Source organism: Atheta coriaria, unplaced genomic scaffold, assembly GCF_025399875.1.
Source record: "Atheta coriaria isolate IRGN ID8LTWV9N9 unplaced genomic scaffold, Caltech_Dcor_3.1 hic_scaffold_6_pilon, whole genome shotgun sequence".
NCBI lineage: Eukaryota > Metazoa > Arthropoda > Insecta > Coleoptera > Staphylinidae > Dalotia > Dalotia coriaria.
The window spans coordinates 12556401-12573039 of NW_027045448.1; the positions used below are offsets into that span (position 1 = coordinate 12556401).

Sequence of the window (16639 nt, forward strand, 5' to 3'; positions counted from 1 at the left end):
ACTCGGAACTCTACGGTTCACTAACGGTAATTGCTGTTGGCGGTCTTTCAGAAATCCTTGAATGGACAAGTCCAGTAAATGTCCGAATGTTCTTAGGGCAAATGAAGTTAAAGCTCCGACTTCACGACACATCTAGTCAAACACGTCTCTAACTTCTAATATACCTCACCTCACCTCATTTTATTGTTCCAGAGAGTTCCAATGTTCCCAATGTTTTGGAGCGCCAAACTTGTTTCTCCCATTCGGGGCTAGCAAACTGGCACAATTAGAATAAAAGGTCTCTCTTACCCTTTTGTGTGTCCTCTTTGTTGTACTTGCGGCTGCGTGTATAACACGCTGATATTCGAATCTTAATTCAAACGACCGACGCCGGACCGGACACGACCAGTTTTAATGTTGTAACCCTTTTAACCCCTAAGTGCGGAGAGATGCGAAAACGGTTTGCATCGGCGGTATAACCAAGAGAATAACCTGAGTCGGTGAGTCGTGAGCCGGTAAGCAACGGGGATTAATATTTAGTCGTTTTGCGTCGTTTGCGACCGAGAGTCTTATACTTCTGGATGTGTTAGTGCGGTGCACTTTGCTAATATTAGTTTTACTGATTTTGGCAATCTTGAAAGTGCTATGTGATTTGTGTGGCGGTTAACATTAAGTGAATGTGATTTTTTAACAAATTAAATTAAATTTTATACGTTTTACGAATTTAGCAATCGTGTTAAATATAAATTTTCGTTGTGAAACATAGCGGCCATTATTTTTTCCCTGGAATATTTACGTTTCAGGCGAATCGCACGTTCATTAAGTCGGTTTAACACGCCTCGAACACGGATCGCACGCTCCGCTGATTGCGTTCTCTAATAAGTCGCACAAAAAGGGGGAAAGACGGAAAAGAATGGCTGGCGCAGCGCTGTCGAAAACAAAAGAATGGAAATATGGCCGCCGGGGAGCCGAAGAGCTGAAGAACCGAAGAAACAAACGAGCGTTTTGCGCACACCACCAAGTGTGGCCATTTTTTTTGTGTGTTTGCTTCAGTCAGTGTATCAACAACAGCGAAACGGCGGAAATTACAAATTTAAATGAACGACCACATTGAGTGTGTCTATGTGTGCAATTCATGTGATTGCGGCCGGTGGGCGGCCAATGGTGAGCGCCCGCTGAACGGTGATTTTTATCAGTGACACATCGAACGAGAAGGTGCGTCATGAAAGTCATGGACAATGGGGCACTTTTTACGGGTGCGCGCTAATAAGAAATTGTAATTTATTGCCAGCGAGTCGGAGTGAATGAAGAGCGAAATCAGGAGGAGATAATATTTATTTATTTTTAATTGTAGCGCGCAGCCCGTCGTAAATTCTGTAATTACCGGAACTATCCGGATTTATCAGCGAGCTATCGTTGAGGAAGTTTTATTGTTTGGATTTTAATTGTGGAATTTAATGACGCGATGATGAATTTATAACTTGCGTTCAAACTGTTTTCATTTTACGTTTAATTTTACAAAGTAAACAAAAATGCAAAATTTCTGAAGAAAAAATTACCGCACGTATAAAATTAGGCATCCATTTTGAATTAGAATAATTGTTAATAATTTACCCACGTAAACACGCCTCGCAAGTATAAAACAAAAGCACCAAAGCACACAGGAAGCTCTAAACAAGCAACTTGCAAACAATTTGAAAGTCAAAACTCTGTACTCAGTTGATATCAAAAATTTCATACTCCAAATAGTAATAGGCGGTGTAATTACACCACAATTAGACTATAAATTACGTGCATTATGATAATGAGTTGATATCCAACACATCGCACACGCAACGCAACGTTTTATTATTTCGAGCAGTTGAATATTTAACCGACCAATTGCATCGCAGGCGATTTCCCAAAAAATAAGTTTTATTACACTTTTTATTATAAAAATGGCATGTGGGAGACTTGTGTGTGCATTCCCGGCTCGATGAAGAAGTGATTTATTACGCGCGATTGTTCGTTGTTTTATTGTTATTGTTTCGGAAACAAACGCCTAACGCACGCAACGAATATGTACGAATATGACTGATGTTTGTCGAAGATTTATCGCCGCATTGTTCTTCTTGCCAGCTACTTTTTACTAGTAAAAAATATCACAAATTTTCAATTATTAATATGAAAAATAACATTTCGGACAATGTTGCGAGGTTATGAATCACTCAGATGGACGTTACGACTGAAATAAACGGCTTTTAAATGAGTTAGTTAGAATTTTGTTACAAACAACAAATTCAAGTGATTTATGTCGAGGGTTTGGGTTTTATTCATAGATTTATTAGCGTTAAAAGGCTTTGCGAGTACAAAGTTAAAAACTGAGGACATCCAGCGCTTTGATCTTCGCATAAAGAACGCTTCTAATGAGACTAGAACGGAAAAAAGCGTCTGCAACATTATAATCAAGTTGCATATTATATCAAAGTGGATATATGTTTTTTTTCGTATTGTATGTTCAGTTTTACACAAAAGTGTAAATAAAATAAAAGCAAATTACATAATTTTCGCATTTTTATGCTGTTCCTTGTAGTTTCTTGTAGTTTACGGTCATAATTGCACGTTGGACACTCAAGCGAAAGAAACCTATAAAAAGGCGCGTGTAATTGATGTGCGGCCGGTGCGCCACACGCGTTTTTTTCGCTGTTTTTCGCTTCATTTCGCGCGTAATGACGTTACACCTTGCGCACGGCACGCCAACGTCGCGCCCGTCTAAATACAGGATGTCAAAATGTCATCTCGTAGCATTTAACATTTAGCATTGCACCCAGCGAGCGTAAGTGAATTATTATGGATTATGCATCGGGGAGCTGTTTGTTATTACGGCACGAATGTGTTTGCACAATATATTTGCGTAAATGTGCAGAATAATCATATTTTATTGCGTTTTTTGACATATTTCCGAAAATAAAAGAATTAATTATGGGCGAATTGCGTTTCGAGCGTTAAATGTCTTGTACGCGTCGCTTTTTTTCCATTTTGGTCGACATTTACGTGTGACTGGTGTCCAGTTCACGGGACGCGTGTCATCCCGAAGGCTGGCGTGGAAGACATGCAAAATGATATGTAACATTAAACGGTGTGCAGCTGGTGTATGCGCCACTTATATGGTCATCATTAACGACCTACGAGTAGGTACTACGACCATTAGCAACAACAATACTCTCGAGGTGCACGATGCGACGATAACTATTGCATAATGCGTTATAAAACGTATGATTTACACACGTATTTCAGTGAAATATTAATTTTGGTGCAACTTTTTCAATTTAATATTTTTGCTCTGGAACAAAGAAGTTGATTTTCTGAAATTGAATCGGCAACCTCTGACGCTGTGACACAAAAGCCGTGCTTCGTTATCGCGCGCAGATTTTTAATTTCCGATCGATCTAAACTTCATTTTCCGTGCATTCAGTCGCCATCCGGTGCTTTTCCTTAGTCGCCCCCGCGCGTCAATGCGTCGATTTTCTTCCGACGCCATTTTGAAATTGCCGTTTTTCGCAGGCGGCTCGATGTGTGTGCGGTGTTTGCCGCACTTTCGACGTTTCGTGTGTTTTTGTGTACAGCGGCCGGGTTTTTGGCTTGTTTCGTAACTTTCTGGCCATTGTACGCCGCCCCCCGCGGCCTGGGTGTGAGAGGAAGCGCAAGGAATTCAGGCGTGCACGGCCGCGGCAAAAAGGGGGAAGACTATAAAAGTTTATTACGAGAGGTTTTTCATTATTGATCACACTCGGCTCCGGCCGCAGCGCTGCGCCAAGCGAAAGGGTTGAGTAATAACATTCTACTGCATGTTTTAAATCCACAATACTTAAAAATACATTTTTTAGATAAAATATTAAAAATTGTATTGAAAAAATCACGTTTTTTCATTAATTTTTAAAGTTTTGATGAAAAAAAAATTAAAATTTTTGTCATTTTCAACATAAACAAAATATTTTAAATATATTTTAAGCTCCTGTAAGTTGTGTTAACTGCAGGAAGGAAAGGGGTTGCCGAAGCGACCCCAAAGCGTCGCCGCCACCGCGCCACGCGAACGTTTCCTGCGTTTTCACCCTCACACGCCCGAAAAAGACTTGGAAGCAAAATTCGCCCCGAAAAATTTCGAAAAAGAAAACGCTCTCTGCTCTCCAAACTCCAGCACACTTTTTCTACGTATATTTAACCTCCCTACGACTTGGTTTTTCCCTTGACTGGCTTTTTCACCCTATGCATGCGCAAAATAAACAAACAGCGCTCCAGGAATAGAAAATTTTTACCCCGCGTTAATGAATGCAGAATGCGCGTCGCTATTCTCGCGATGTGACGCATTCGCATAAAAAGCATCTGCATATTAAAGCTCGACGCGCGTCTTTCATTTGCCTCCCTGCGACGTGTGGACGAAAGTGACAAGTGTTTGCACAGCCAGCGAGTGCGAAACAAAAGCGCGCGCCTCGTTTGTGACTAAAGTAAGACAGCATTAAACTAAATGAAAGTAGCTTTTAATCGGAATGACGTTGTGTTAACGCTGAAACTGTCTAAAAGAGAGTTTTGATTGGAATGACGGCGGCGCGAGGGTGGTTTGTCTGTAATTTTATGCCGGACATAAGTTTATGTGCTGTCATAATTTTCAAGAGATAACGTGTGCGTGAGCTTTCGCTTTTCAGTTTATTAGCCGGCCGTAAATTACAAAAAGTCCGCAGTCATTCATATCCGCCTTTTATGGCTTTCTAATCTTCTAATTTTCATTTGTTTTGCCCACACGTCACCGAAAAAAAAATTAATATCCTGTCCTTGTTTCAACTGCATGACAGTTTAACAAATAGCAATCTTTAGATAGATCTTTAAATCAACACTTGGTTGGTTCCTCGGGGGTCAGGTTTGAATGATTTTATAACTTTTTAATGATCAAGGTGAAGTAGTAAAACTAAAGATTACATAATTTTCCAGCATGCCCACGCATTACACACGTTTAATGTCTTTCTTGAGCGGCCAGCGGACAAAACGTTTCATTCCCACATCCGATACATAAAAAAGAAATTAAACTCGAAAAAAATGCAACTAAACAATGATTATGTGAGTGACGAGTGCGCAAACACCAGGTGCTCGCTGTTTCGTCCGACGGCCAGAGCCCTTTTGTGAACTTAACCTTTTACCACCGCTTACCTATGACCCTTTCTAATGCCGGCCACCGGTCGCTTTTGTTTTGAGCGCATGCACGTGACCCTCAGAGAAAAGAATCTAGCTGCTGTATGCCCATGCACCCCTTTCGTTTCTATTCTTTGCATGTCGTTAGAAACAGACGAAAAAAATGAGTTGAAATGACAGCATCCTTTGCTTGCCAGCTTGTTTGGTCGCATCTTATATTTATGACCGGGCACAAAAAATGAAACGGAACGAGGGACGCGATGATGAAATGCAAACACAGCGATCAGACGTGGTCACACACATACGCACATGCAACCAAAGGTTGTAGTTGAATATGATGTGATGCTTGTGGTGTTGGCTTGGACGATGGACAGATGCACACGTAAAATTCATATTTATATTGTGTTTATATTACGAGTACCTACATACGAACATGAACATTGAACACATATCAAACGTGTAAGTTTCACATGACCACTGACCAGATGTCCTGGACATGTGGGTGAACCACTAAACCAAAACTACATTGACTAAGGAAACCCCAATTTGACACTGAGACGTGAATTCATAAGTTATAACATGTCATATGTAATTGTAGCTAATAAATTGTGTTTTTTGACTGTATTGACCATATTTTCTGGTTTTTGTAGGTGTTGTGTTTGGTATCAGTGAACCACCAATTGAAACTTTCAAATTTATGACACCCCTAGTTGTGGGCAAACCAGGAAGCGATAAAACATCGGTTGACCGTTTTCGGTTTTCGCGTGCGGGACACAATTCATCATCATGTACACTTTGCTTGTTCGTAAAAGGGTCAAAAAGGGTCGCGACTTACCGTCAACCGTTTGCATACACGACGCACATGCCCATTTGCCCACTGCCCATTATTTTCATTTTTCTCAAATACAATAGACGAGATTACCGTCCGTAATAAACACGAGGGCCATTCGATATTGGTCCATTGTGATTTGCATCCTTTGCCCATTTGCCGCTAGACTAGGTACTCTGGAGATGTGCGGAGCGGGTTAGGAATTAAAATATTGCATTTATTATGACCCTATGCGTGCGCTAGTGGTCTAAGGTCATAAAAAACGCATTGTCCTCTAATGTCCTCCGCCGGCTGAAACAAATGCAATACATGTGCAACGCATGAGGGAACTCATGGGAGATGAATTTATTAGTGGTTGGCACGCAGACCATGCACACTAAACCAACATGCTTGTGCATTATGTCCGGAAAGAAAATAACGTCCTACGCTCCAGCTATGAATGAAAACCCAAAACGAATGCCGGCGACTTCATTATTTTCAATGGCCGCGTGGAAAAAGCGGTGCATACCGTGACTGCTGGGCCGAAAATGGGATGGTAATTATTAATGCCTTCATGAATCCTTTAGTTTCGATTTAGATGGACTCTACCGGCGAGCAATCCAGCAACATTATAACATCCAGACTCTCACTCCAGACAATCACTCCAAACTCGAAACTCGCAACTACAGCTATTGTAGCAATATCAACCGTCAACCCTTTCCACCACCGCGCGTCGACTCGCGTTGAATATACAGGTATGAGTGGCTGAATATCAAGAGTAAACAAAAGTTTCAAGTTCCAAACAAAACAGCTAAAATGCAAAAAGACAACCGAGTGGAAACTTTAGCCACCTCACCGAAAACTTCGAAAATGTTGCCGAAAACGCTGACGAAGGAAGAGTTTGGAAGAGTTGGAAAGCGGCAGCGTTAATTTTAATTGCCTTGTTTACAGTTTGATGGACAATTTAGACTTGCGTGGGCGGATAAGGGATGTCCACTTCCAACTTTCAGCGTGTTATAACTTTCTACTTTCCCCAAAAAGCCGCGCGCTTCGTGTGTTATACTTTCGACTTAATCGTGAATTTTGTGGTCGTGGCGTAAACAACTGTTATTTTAAAGTCACTCAAAGTTAAATTAATCAACTCATGAAAATATTTGATATTTTATTTCACAAAAAAAAAAGTTAAAATTCTCACAATGGCAAAAGTTTCAACTCATTCCCACAAATTTTTTGCTGTCATCACACACATTGATTTATATCAGTCCTATTTTATTTCACATGCTATTATTCTAATTATAAAAAAAAGTGTACCGAATGGTGTCCAGCATCACTCAGAGCACAATCACACAAACGGATTCCGGCGCAACCCTTTGGTCGTCCCTACAGCTACGTTTTCATAACTGTTGGTCCCGTAGCGGGACATAGTATCTAATTCGCTATGCATGTTATGCAAATGAGGTGCCGAGGTGTGCGTCGTTGGCAGTTTTTTGCTTCCTTAGATTATAACCGATTTCGTCGTAAATTTTTTTTCCTAGCGTGGAAACAAAAACCGGCTGCGCAATGACATTGTATCCGAAAACTATTCATCTCGTTATTTCCATACCCTCGACGTGAAACAATTGAATGCGACGCGAAACAATTACTCGCAAGGGGCGATTTTTTTTTTAAGTTTTAGTTTTAATGCATGTGGTGTGTCAAGGGGTTGCTGAATAAAACAATGCAGTGCGATTTTTAAATATAGAAACATGTAACGTTCAGTTGAGTTCAGTTTTGTTTCATGATCAAAGCAAAAATTGGATTAGTACTGCATTGAAGTGAATGAAATTGAGTGTCAGCGTTAATAAATAATAGTTTTATGCATTTGTGAATTTTGTTTGCATTTAATGTATGGTATTAAATTTTATATGCTTGATAATTTAATTATTCAATTATTTATTCGCTGACCTTAATTATTTTATTACCGCGCACATCATAATTTTTCCACTTTATGCGCGCTAAATAAAAAAGAAACGTTTTCTGAAAAGATAAACAAAAAATAAATATTCATACTTATTTCCTGCACACTCCTCCGCAGGACGCACCGAGCCATAATTAACATGTGCTTTAATTACGAGCATAGCGCCGCACGCCATCCGTAACGTGAAATAATATTTTTATGGCGCATCCGACGTTTACTCGAACATTAATTTCACGATTTTTATCGCGCCTGCCATTGGTCGTCGCCGAGAATCGACGTGCGACCAACCGACGGTTTTGTTTTTAACAAACACAGCTTACGTTCACCATTAAAAATGAATTTGGAAGTAGTTGGTGGATGAACATAAAAATGCACTCATTTTGGGAATGTCATAGTTACATAGCCGTAGTTATAAATTAATTAATTATAATGCCATTGACTAGACTAGTGAGTGCGCGACGACTAATTAATGCTTCTGTCAGCGATGTGGCGGCGCACGGCGGAGGGCGCGTGTAGTCAATTAATTCCGACAAATGTACGAATCAAGCGGCGCGCCATTAAAACGTAAAACTTCAATTTCAATTCCGAATCCGAATAAATTTCGATTATAATAAACACTAAGCGCGCGTAAATACTTCGAAAGCTGGGAATATAATAAACTCGGAACGGTTTTCAACATTTCGATCCGAACGCTAATTGAAATTCTAATTTTATTTAATTGAAAATAGAGTTTAAAGTATTTTTAATTAAAATCGTCAATATTTATTACCAAAAAACCGCATAAATGATCATTATAAATTTTTATATTTCAGGTTTTCCTTTGCTGTCATTCCGCATGTTATTGGGAGAAATAACACTTCAAAAAGTGAGTACTTTGACACCATGTTCAGTTTATGCAGAATTTTTGCCTTCGCATAGATTGTAAAATAATTGCAGACATGCGCATGTTTTGAAATTACTACCCGCGCAGTTTTCTCACTTAATAACTCACGAATCGATTCAATAACGAGCGCACGCACCCAGCGCGACCCGCGACGCTAACCGCGACGTATAAATAAAGAAGAAGATTATTAGTTTGGCGTATTCCGTATTCCATCGCCAGAGCGCAGGACGCACACACGTGCCCATTAATTTCTTCGATAATAACGGACGGAGACGCGTAAAACATGCTCGTACCTTCGATGTGGAATCGTGTTCGAATGTCCAATTATCGTTTTGATTTATCTCTTGTTTCCCTTTTCCGCGTCGAGGCGTTTTTCTCGCCGCACTATCAATTTCCGAATGATACGAGTTTAAGCATTGACGTTTAAATTATGGTGGTCTTGTTGGGCTTCCACGCGGTGTACATACGGGCGTTTACATGACGGTTTATTATATCGCCGATGGAATGTTGTAACTGGTTGTAATCAATTGTTTTTATCTTGTTTTTACTACAAACTGAAGATATTCACGTAGTCATAATATATTTTTTGTTGTGGGCTTCCTAAATAGACGTTTCTAGTACTTCCAGACTGCTTCCGTGCCCTCGGGATATAATATATCTTTTTTTATATCAGGTATTGTTTAGTTTTAATTACGAGTTGAATTTCGATTTCACTTTACACTTGGGATGATAGTGTCCGGATGTCAAGACATGCGGACATGAATTATTTCCTTCCCGCAGCTTACAGTACTTTTAGTTATGTCTGGACACAGTCAACTGGTTCCTGCATCCATTCACACATTTTAAGTACTCACCTCAACTAGTTTTTGTTTACGAGCAAAGGATGCAGGGATAACATACGAGTTGTGGTCAGTCAGGCGCTCGTAACTCACCACCACACCACCACGATGTCAATTAGTATTAATTTTCTATTTCTATGCAATTCACACTTTGTTTCTATTTCTACGCACATGGTCACATGGACACGACACGTGATGCATACTTAACGGAACTGCGTTTTTTCGATTAGTTTTTTTTTTGCTCATGAGACAAAGTAGTGAATTGAAGGTTGTGAGAGGAAGGGTTGTCTGAAGGGTTGAAACAAGTGAAAGCGATACACGGCCGGATGTAAATTGCGGCCAAGTCTATGCATCTCATCTTGATCTTGCTCAGGGATCTTGCAAAGACGAAGGGTAATCCAAAGGGTTGAAAACGACACTCGTCTCAAGAACGCCGGTTCATGTTCATGCATTACGTGCGGAATATTCAAATGAGGTCTTTAGCACATACAAAAAAGAATAACAAAACTCACCTCACAATTAAACATTGGAAGTATTTGAGGTTTCATTAATAAATTTTAGTGTTATAGTAAAGTTTATAGTATTTTATTCTGTTTCATTTCATTGTATTAGTAAAATATTGCAATTGAATTATTATACGATTGAAAGTTTCTTGTTAATTCATTCGTGAGAACAATTCGGCGTCAGGTATAAATCTCGTGCGGGAAACAAAAAGGGTGCAACACATTTAAATAGAATCATAGAAATATGCAGATCCCAAGCGCAAGGAGTGTATAATCAAATAGATGCAATAGAAAAAAAAAACTGAAAGTGTTTTTAATAAAGGCACAAAAGGCGAGCGTACAATGCGCGTGTGGCACGTCAACGTGACTCGCGGCCCTCTTCATGTTGAGATTTTTTTCGAACAGGTTTGCTTTTGTTCTATCCCGGCAAGCGGGGAATTAAAATTATAGAAATAGAAATGGAAATTTGGATGAGGACGGGATGGGAATCGAAACGAATTTATTTTTGTATTATGATTTGCATACTACACCGGTTTGATGTGCAATAAAAAAAAAGTCATAGACAATTGAAATTTGCTAAATATTTAGGCATTTAAAATAAATGTTAAAAGAGTTACAGGCAAATTGACTTTGAATAATGTATAGTTTATCATGAAACGGCAATATCCGCGGTAAATTTTAGCGAAATTAATTAAAACAAAAGCAATCAAATCGACGTGGCCGCAATTACCGGCCCGCCGGTCTGTTTATGTCGTTTCAGAGCGCAAATATGACCGGCGGGCTTATGTGCGCGCATAAATATTCAATTCGGTAGCTTCCAATGCTGCCAATGTACCCACAACACGAACCCATCCGGATTTATATTACATATTGTTTATATATTGGCATTTAAAAGTAAAATATAAAATAAATCTACATTTTATTTCGTTCTCAATTGAAACAAATTGCAAACGAATTTTTATTACCTATTTAGATAAATTGAGATGGAGAGGAAAAAAGTTTTAAAATTTCAAAAATATTTTATGTCGTAATCCTGCTAGTGAACATGATGTTTGCTCTTTGCACTGATGAAGCCGGATTTGCGCTGGAACCCGGAAAGTTTCAACTTGGTGCACAGTAAGCGCAAATCCAATCATCGTATTATTGCATAATGCGCTGTCGCGTGCAACGTGCCGCCCGAAGGGCTCAAAAATTCAAAATTCTATTAATGAACGCCGAAGCATTAATAGGCCCGCCGCTATCAATCGAGGCACGGTGATTATCGTCGGTGCAGCGCCGGAGGTCGAGATAAACGCAATGCATGTGAAATGCAATAACGCGCGACGATAATCGAATGATGCCCGAGAGTATAGGTAATAATTTAAATATTGCACACATGCTCCTAAAAGCTGAATTTTTCATATTTTTGTTTTATAGTGGACAAAATGACATCTGTCAAAATTGTTTTGCAAAAAGGCGTAATTTTAGTGTTTTCCTGACATTTTTGTTTGCATTTCATCTCCATCATCGTAATTTAAGCACGAGCCAGACATTTTATTTGCAAACGTTCAGCAAACGGAACGAGAGCGCGCCCGCATTCTGTTTTAATAAGAATCAATCGAGTTTCAATTAAAATGCAAATGCGGCGAATATTAAATATTAGACATTTTGTTTTCGTGCTGTGCGTTTTGACTTCCCCAGCATAACTGATTTATTTTTCCATTTTCTTTTGAATTTTTGAGCCAAATTTAGAGCATTCAAGTGAAAGATAATTTCTTTCTTTAAGTAATTGTTTTTGTGTACAACATACTTTTTCAATAATTAAACTGTAGGTAACTATTTATGTTTTTAACCATTTTTAACTCAATTACTTTGTAGTTTCGAACAATATTTACATAAATTTATTTGTTGAAGTAATTCCTGATAAATTGTGAATGATAATTGGAACTCGTTTGTTGGGGGGTGTAGAGTTGCCAGGTTTACGCAACGCCATGCGTTTCCTGGAGAGAGAAGTCGAAGGGATATCGAAAAATTCACCCTCGTCAGGACGATCGACGTCGGCATGATGGCCGCGCGCGGGTTTTGTTCGCGAGCGCACTTTTACGCGGCGCGCGCGTATTATGGCCGACTTTCCTGCCGGCTGCCATCCTGCGGGTCGGCGCGGCAGAGGCGTGGCGACCCGCGTTCGATAAGCCGTCCTCAACCCTCAACGAGCCGTGCGGGGCGTGACAAAGTGCCTTTTTTCACAAGGGTCGCAGTCACCCTACGCGAATAAAAATCATGGAAAAATCTGCTTTGCACCAAATAAAAGAATGTAAAATTTATTTTAAAATAAGAGTAATGATAATTCTAAATTCAAAAGTTTTAATTATTATCGTAGTAATTTTAGAGCTTTTAAAGTTAATTTATAATTGTTTAATAATAAGGAACAAATTAAAACTACGTACAATTTGAATTGCCTATAGTACATACTACAGTTTTCTGTAACTTAATAGAAAATGTAGAAAATACATATATTGATTCCAACTCTGAAACATAGATGGCGCAACAATCATACTTACTAAATTTGAATTTTCAAGGAGAAAACTGTCATTTGTGTGAACTAGTGTTTACATTTTTAGTTTATGTTGTACATAACCCGGTACTAGTTGAGATTTGTTGATGGTTATTGTTTATTTGTGATCGAATTGGTAAACTCTAATAATTTATGTTTTATTAAATGTATTAATCAATTCTAATCTTTTAAATTGTTGTAGATATCTTTTGCATTCAGAATGTATCGGTCGGATAAACAATTTATGAAAAATCCAGCAACAGCATCTTCCAGGATCTATGTGGGAAATCTTACAGACAACATTAAACCAGAAGACCTAGATCAGAAGTTTTCCCAGTATGGACGTATACTTGGTCTTGTTGTTCAGCGCGGGTTTGGTTTTGTGCAGTTTGAATCTGATGAACAAGCTCAGCTGGCCATCATGAAAGAACATGGAAACATGTTTTATGGAAAGAAAATGAATGTTAAGCAAGCAATTGACAACACCAACAAGACGAAACCTGGTGGAAACAATCTGCCTCCCAACAGAAATCAACAAAATAACTCGCTGGGAAATCAGAATCAGTTTAATCAACAACAACAGAATCAAGGAATGAATCAAAGTCCAAATATGAATATGAATCAAAATCAAGCATCCAACATGAATCAGATGAATAATTTTCAAAATCAAGGCAATCAACAACAGGCCAACAATTTCCCAAACACCTTTCAGTCAAATCAGGCCAATTTACAAAACAAAATGAATCCCAACCAAAATCAGAATCAAAATCAAAACAATAAACCTGATACCTTCCAAAAGAATGAAATGCATAGTCCTAACAAACCTCCACAGCCTCCATCAATAAAACCACTGCAAGTGTCTGATTCTTATCATCCAAATCAGAATAAAGGTATGGATAATCAGAATATGAACCAAAGTCAGAACCAACAAATGTCTACGAATGTAAATTTGGGCAACATGGGAATGAATGATGAATCTCATAAACGGAAACGATTAAGAAATCGTGGAAGTGGTGGTGGGTTAGGCGGTCCTGGTTTAAACCGCGATTTTCGAGGAGATAGAGGTGATTATATGGACGATATGGATTCAATGTATTACGATCCACCATATGGACATGGTATGGGACCTGGCCCGGATTTTCCTCATGGACCGGGTGGCCACATGAATGCTGGACCAAGAATGGGGCCAGATATAGGTCATGGTATTGGTATGGGGCGTGGAGGAATGGCAATGGGTTCTGATCGAATGGGACCTGATAGTTATCATGGTATGCCTCCAGTGGAGAAGCCTGAAAGGAATGATTGCGAGATTATCGTTGTTGCTAAGGCGCTAACGTAAGATATACTTAAAAAATTGAATTTTTGCAGTTAATTTTCATGTAATTGGTATTTTCAGAGAATATGCTGAATACATTGAACACCGACTGAAAGAATTGGGTCTGATTGTGGATCTACTATTCCCCAATGATGATGTTCCTATTGGTAGAGTTCTGGCAAATATTTCCAGCAGAGGTTGTTTGTTTGCAATATTGATCATGCCACAAAATGAAGATCATAGATCATTAACACTAAATATTTTACATGGAATTCCTGAAGGTATGGGTCTGAACCGTCGGTTTAGTTTAAAATTAAACTAGTTTAAAATTAAAATATTTATATATGATTATTTTTAGAGCATCGAAATATGCCAATTGAGGATGCTTTGCTTTTGATTACAAGAAACTTTGATGCTTACATGCGAGGAGAGAAAGCTACGGTAGAGAAAGATAAAATGTCAGTGTCTTCTAAGCATCCAGAACATGTTCAGGTACCTTAGTTGATTTCATTGCTAATATTAACAACTAATTTTCAAAATGATGTTTTAGATAATAGTAAATTTACTCGCTGAAAATCGGCAAATAGCAAGTCACTACTATGACAAACTTATAGCATATCTTCAAGAAAAGCGAGATCTTCAATATAAGTATGAAATCGCCGAAGGTTTAGAGTCTGGTATTGAACCGGAAACTAAAAATAAGCAAGCCGAATTACAAAATCGTATTATGAATATTCTTAACAAGAAAATGGATGAACCTGCACAGCCTGAGTCCGAAGCAGTTTCTGCAAAGGAAGAACCCGCTCCACTACTCACGGATCCATCAGTTCAAAAAGCGTTGGATAGTTTGATACTAGGGGATATGTTTAAGAATCTTGTGCAGTAGGTATGTATTTTATAATTATTAATGTAGAAATAGAAGATCATCTTTGTATAGTTTTTGTATAGTTTTGTCTAATAGAAGAGATGCAATATTATGCATGAATGGAAATCGAAATATGATGAATTATATTGTATTGATCGAATTTGCATATAATATCTTGATTTATTTGATTATTAAATAGGATCCATGTGGATTTTTAATTCTAAATATACCGTGAGATTGTATATAATTACATTTACATCAATGCCGAATCCGATGTCTACCGTCTGATATCGCCATTTATCATTTATAGCCATTAATTTAAGTTTTCATTAATATCATAAGTTTTTGTTTGGTAACTGAGGTTTTTGAAGATTCATGCGGGAAGTTTAGTAAAATCTGTTATAAATTGTTCATAAATTGAGACTGGGGAATTCAGTTACTAAATGTTAGGAGCGGTACTACCATTATCTAGTTGTAAACAACTAGATGTTTACGTCGGCCTTCAATTCACTTTCCTATTTAGTCGGTCGTGCGCGGTGGTGTAGTGAGCACGTGTTTTGTTCGGAAGTCTATTTTAATAGTTACTAATCGCGTTTTTTTTAGATTTTAATTTAATAGTAACATGGAGAACAATAAATGTTCGGCGAGTGTGGTCTACAGTTAATTAATTTACTGTGGTTCCCTATAATGAGTAACTTTCAAGCCGGGTGCTTGCCAGCCGTCGGATACTTTACCGTCGCTATGACTTGGATTTATTATTTATTTATTCAACTTTAATTCGTTAATATAAGCAACATTTCTTCTCAATATCATAAGTTTTACTACCTTGTAGGACAAATAAGTGAGTGACATCAATAACCCTTGCAACTAACATATTCATTTTATTCATTCATTTTAATATTTCTGTTTATCCTTAACGTGCAGTGAAACTACAAAGTACTTGTTTGTATGAGTTCCAATAAAAGACAATTTAATACTTTAATTGTAAGTTTATTAACTTTTCTATCCTCTTTACAATTTTCAGAAATAGCTTAAAAGTTAACATGTGATTTCATATTTGTATGTGCATGACGGAACAAGTGTTGTTTTTAAAAACATGATAAAAGTAGAAACATAAATAGAAGAATCAAATAACAATGATAAAAACACTCGGTGGTCGAGTGGAGACGTACACCTGCTGGCATGCTAGCAGACACGGATCGAATCTCCGGTATAGAAGGCATTTTTCTCAAATATAAAAATATCAGGTGTAATTTGGGTTTCATATATGAATTGCAACAAAATATAAGAGAAATTGGAATACAAGTGAAGGCAATAAGAGAAGTAAGAAAGTACATGGAGAAACGAGAACAGGGAAAAAGGAGAATAACAAGTAGAAGAGAAGAGGAGAGAAGAAAGGAAAAGAACAGAGTAGAGAAGAAGAGGAGGAGGTCAGATTTTTGAATTTTTTGGCACGTGTCGTTATAAGACAGTCTACGGTCGATCTCCCAGAGCGCCTCCGGCGCTCTGGTCGATCGCCCACTATTTCGATGCTTCCATTGCTCCCGGCCCATCCTACAGCTACGATGTCTCTGCGCTTCATCCCCGAAATACTCAGGCATATCAACAATTTTTATGGTGGGGGATCACCCCCAGAGAGAGGGAACTTCTTATAAGGACAATCCTTTTAAGGTCTTGTTCAAATATTTCTAAGTTCAAGAGAGGTGACACTTAAAAATATTCTTACAAGTTCTGACCTGTCGCTGAAATGAAAGAAGGAGCACACAAATCACACAGGATACCTTAACAATTTTT

General features: G+C 38.4%; 1 protein-coding gene across 2 annotated transcripts in view; it reads left to right on the forward strand.

Moving 5' to 3' along the window:
• LOC135794081 (nuclear receptor coactivator protein neosin) overlaps positions 1–15827 on the forward strand; it is a 35132-nt gene extending 19305 nt beyond the window's left edge. Inside the window, exons 2-7 of one of the 2 annotated variants that reach the window (XM_065305224.1) lie at positions 8720–8772; positions 12868–14000; positions 14062–14261; positions 14339–14472; positions 14531–14866; positions 15449–15827. In XM_065305224.1, coding sequence (XP_065161296.1) covers positions 8743–8772; positions 12868–14000; positions 14062–14261; positions 14339–14472; positions 14531–14866 — 1833 coding nt within the window. In that variant the 5' untranslated portion in view covers positions 8720–8742 and the 3' untranslated portion in view covers positions 15449–15827. Of the gene's footprint in view, positions 1–8719; positions 8773–12710; positions 12802–12867; positions 14001–14061; positions 14262–14338; positions 14473–14530; positions 15071–15448 lie in introns of those variants that run through there. The other variant, XM_065305225.1, reaches the window with a different exon arrangement.
• The last annotated feature ends 812 nt before the right edge of the window (positions 15828–16639 follow it).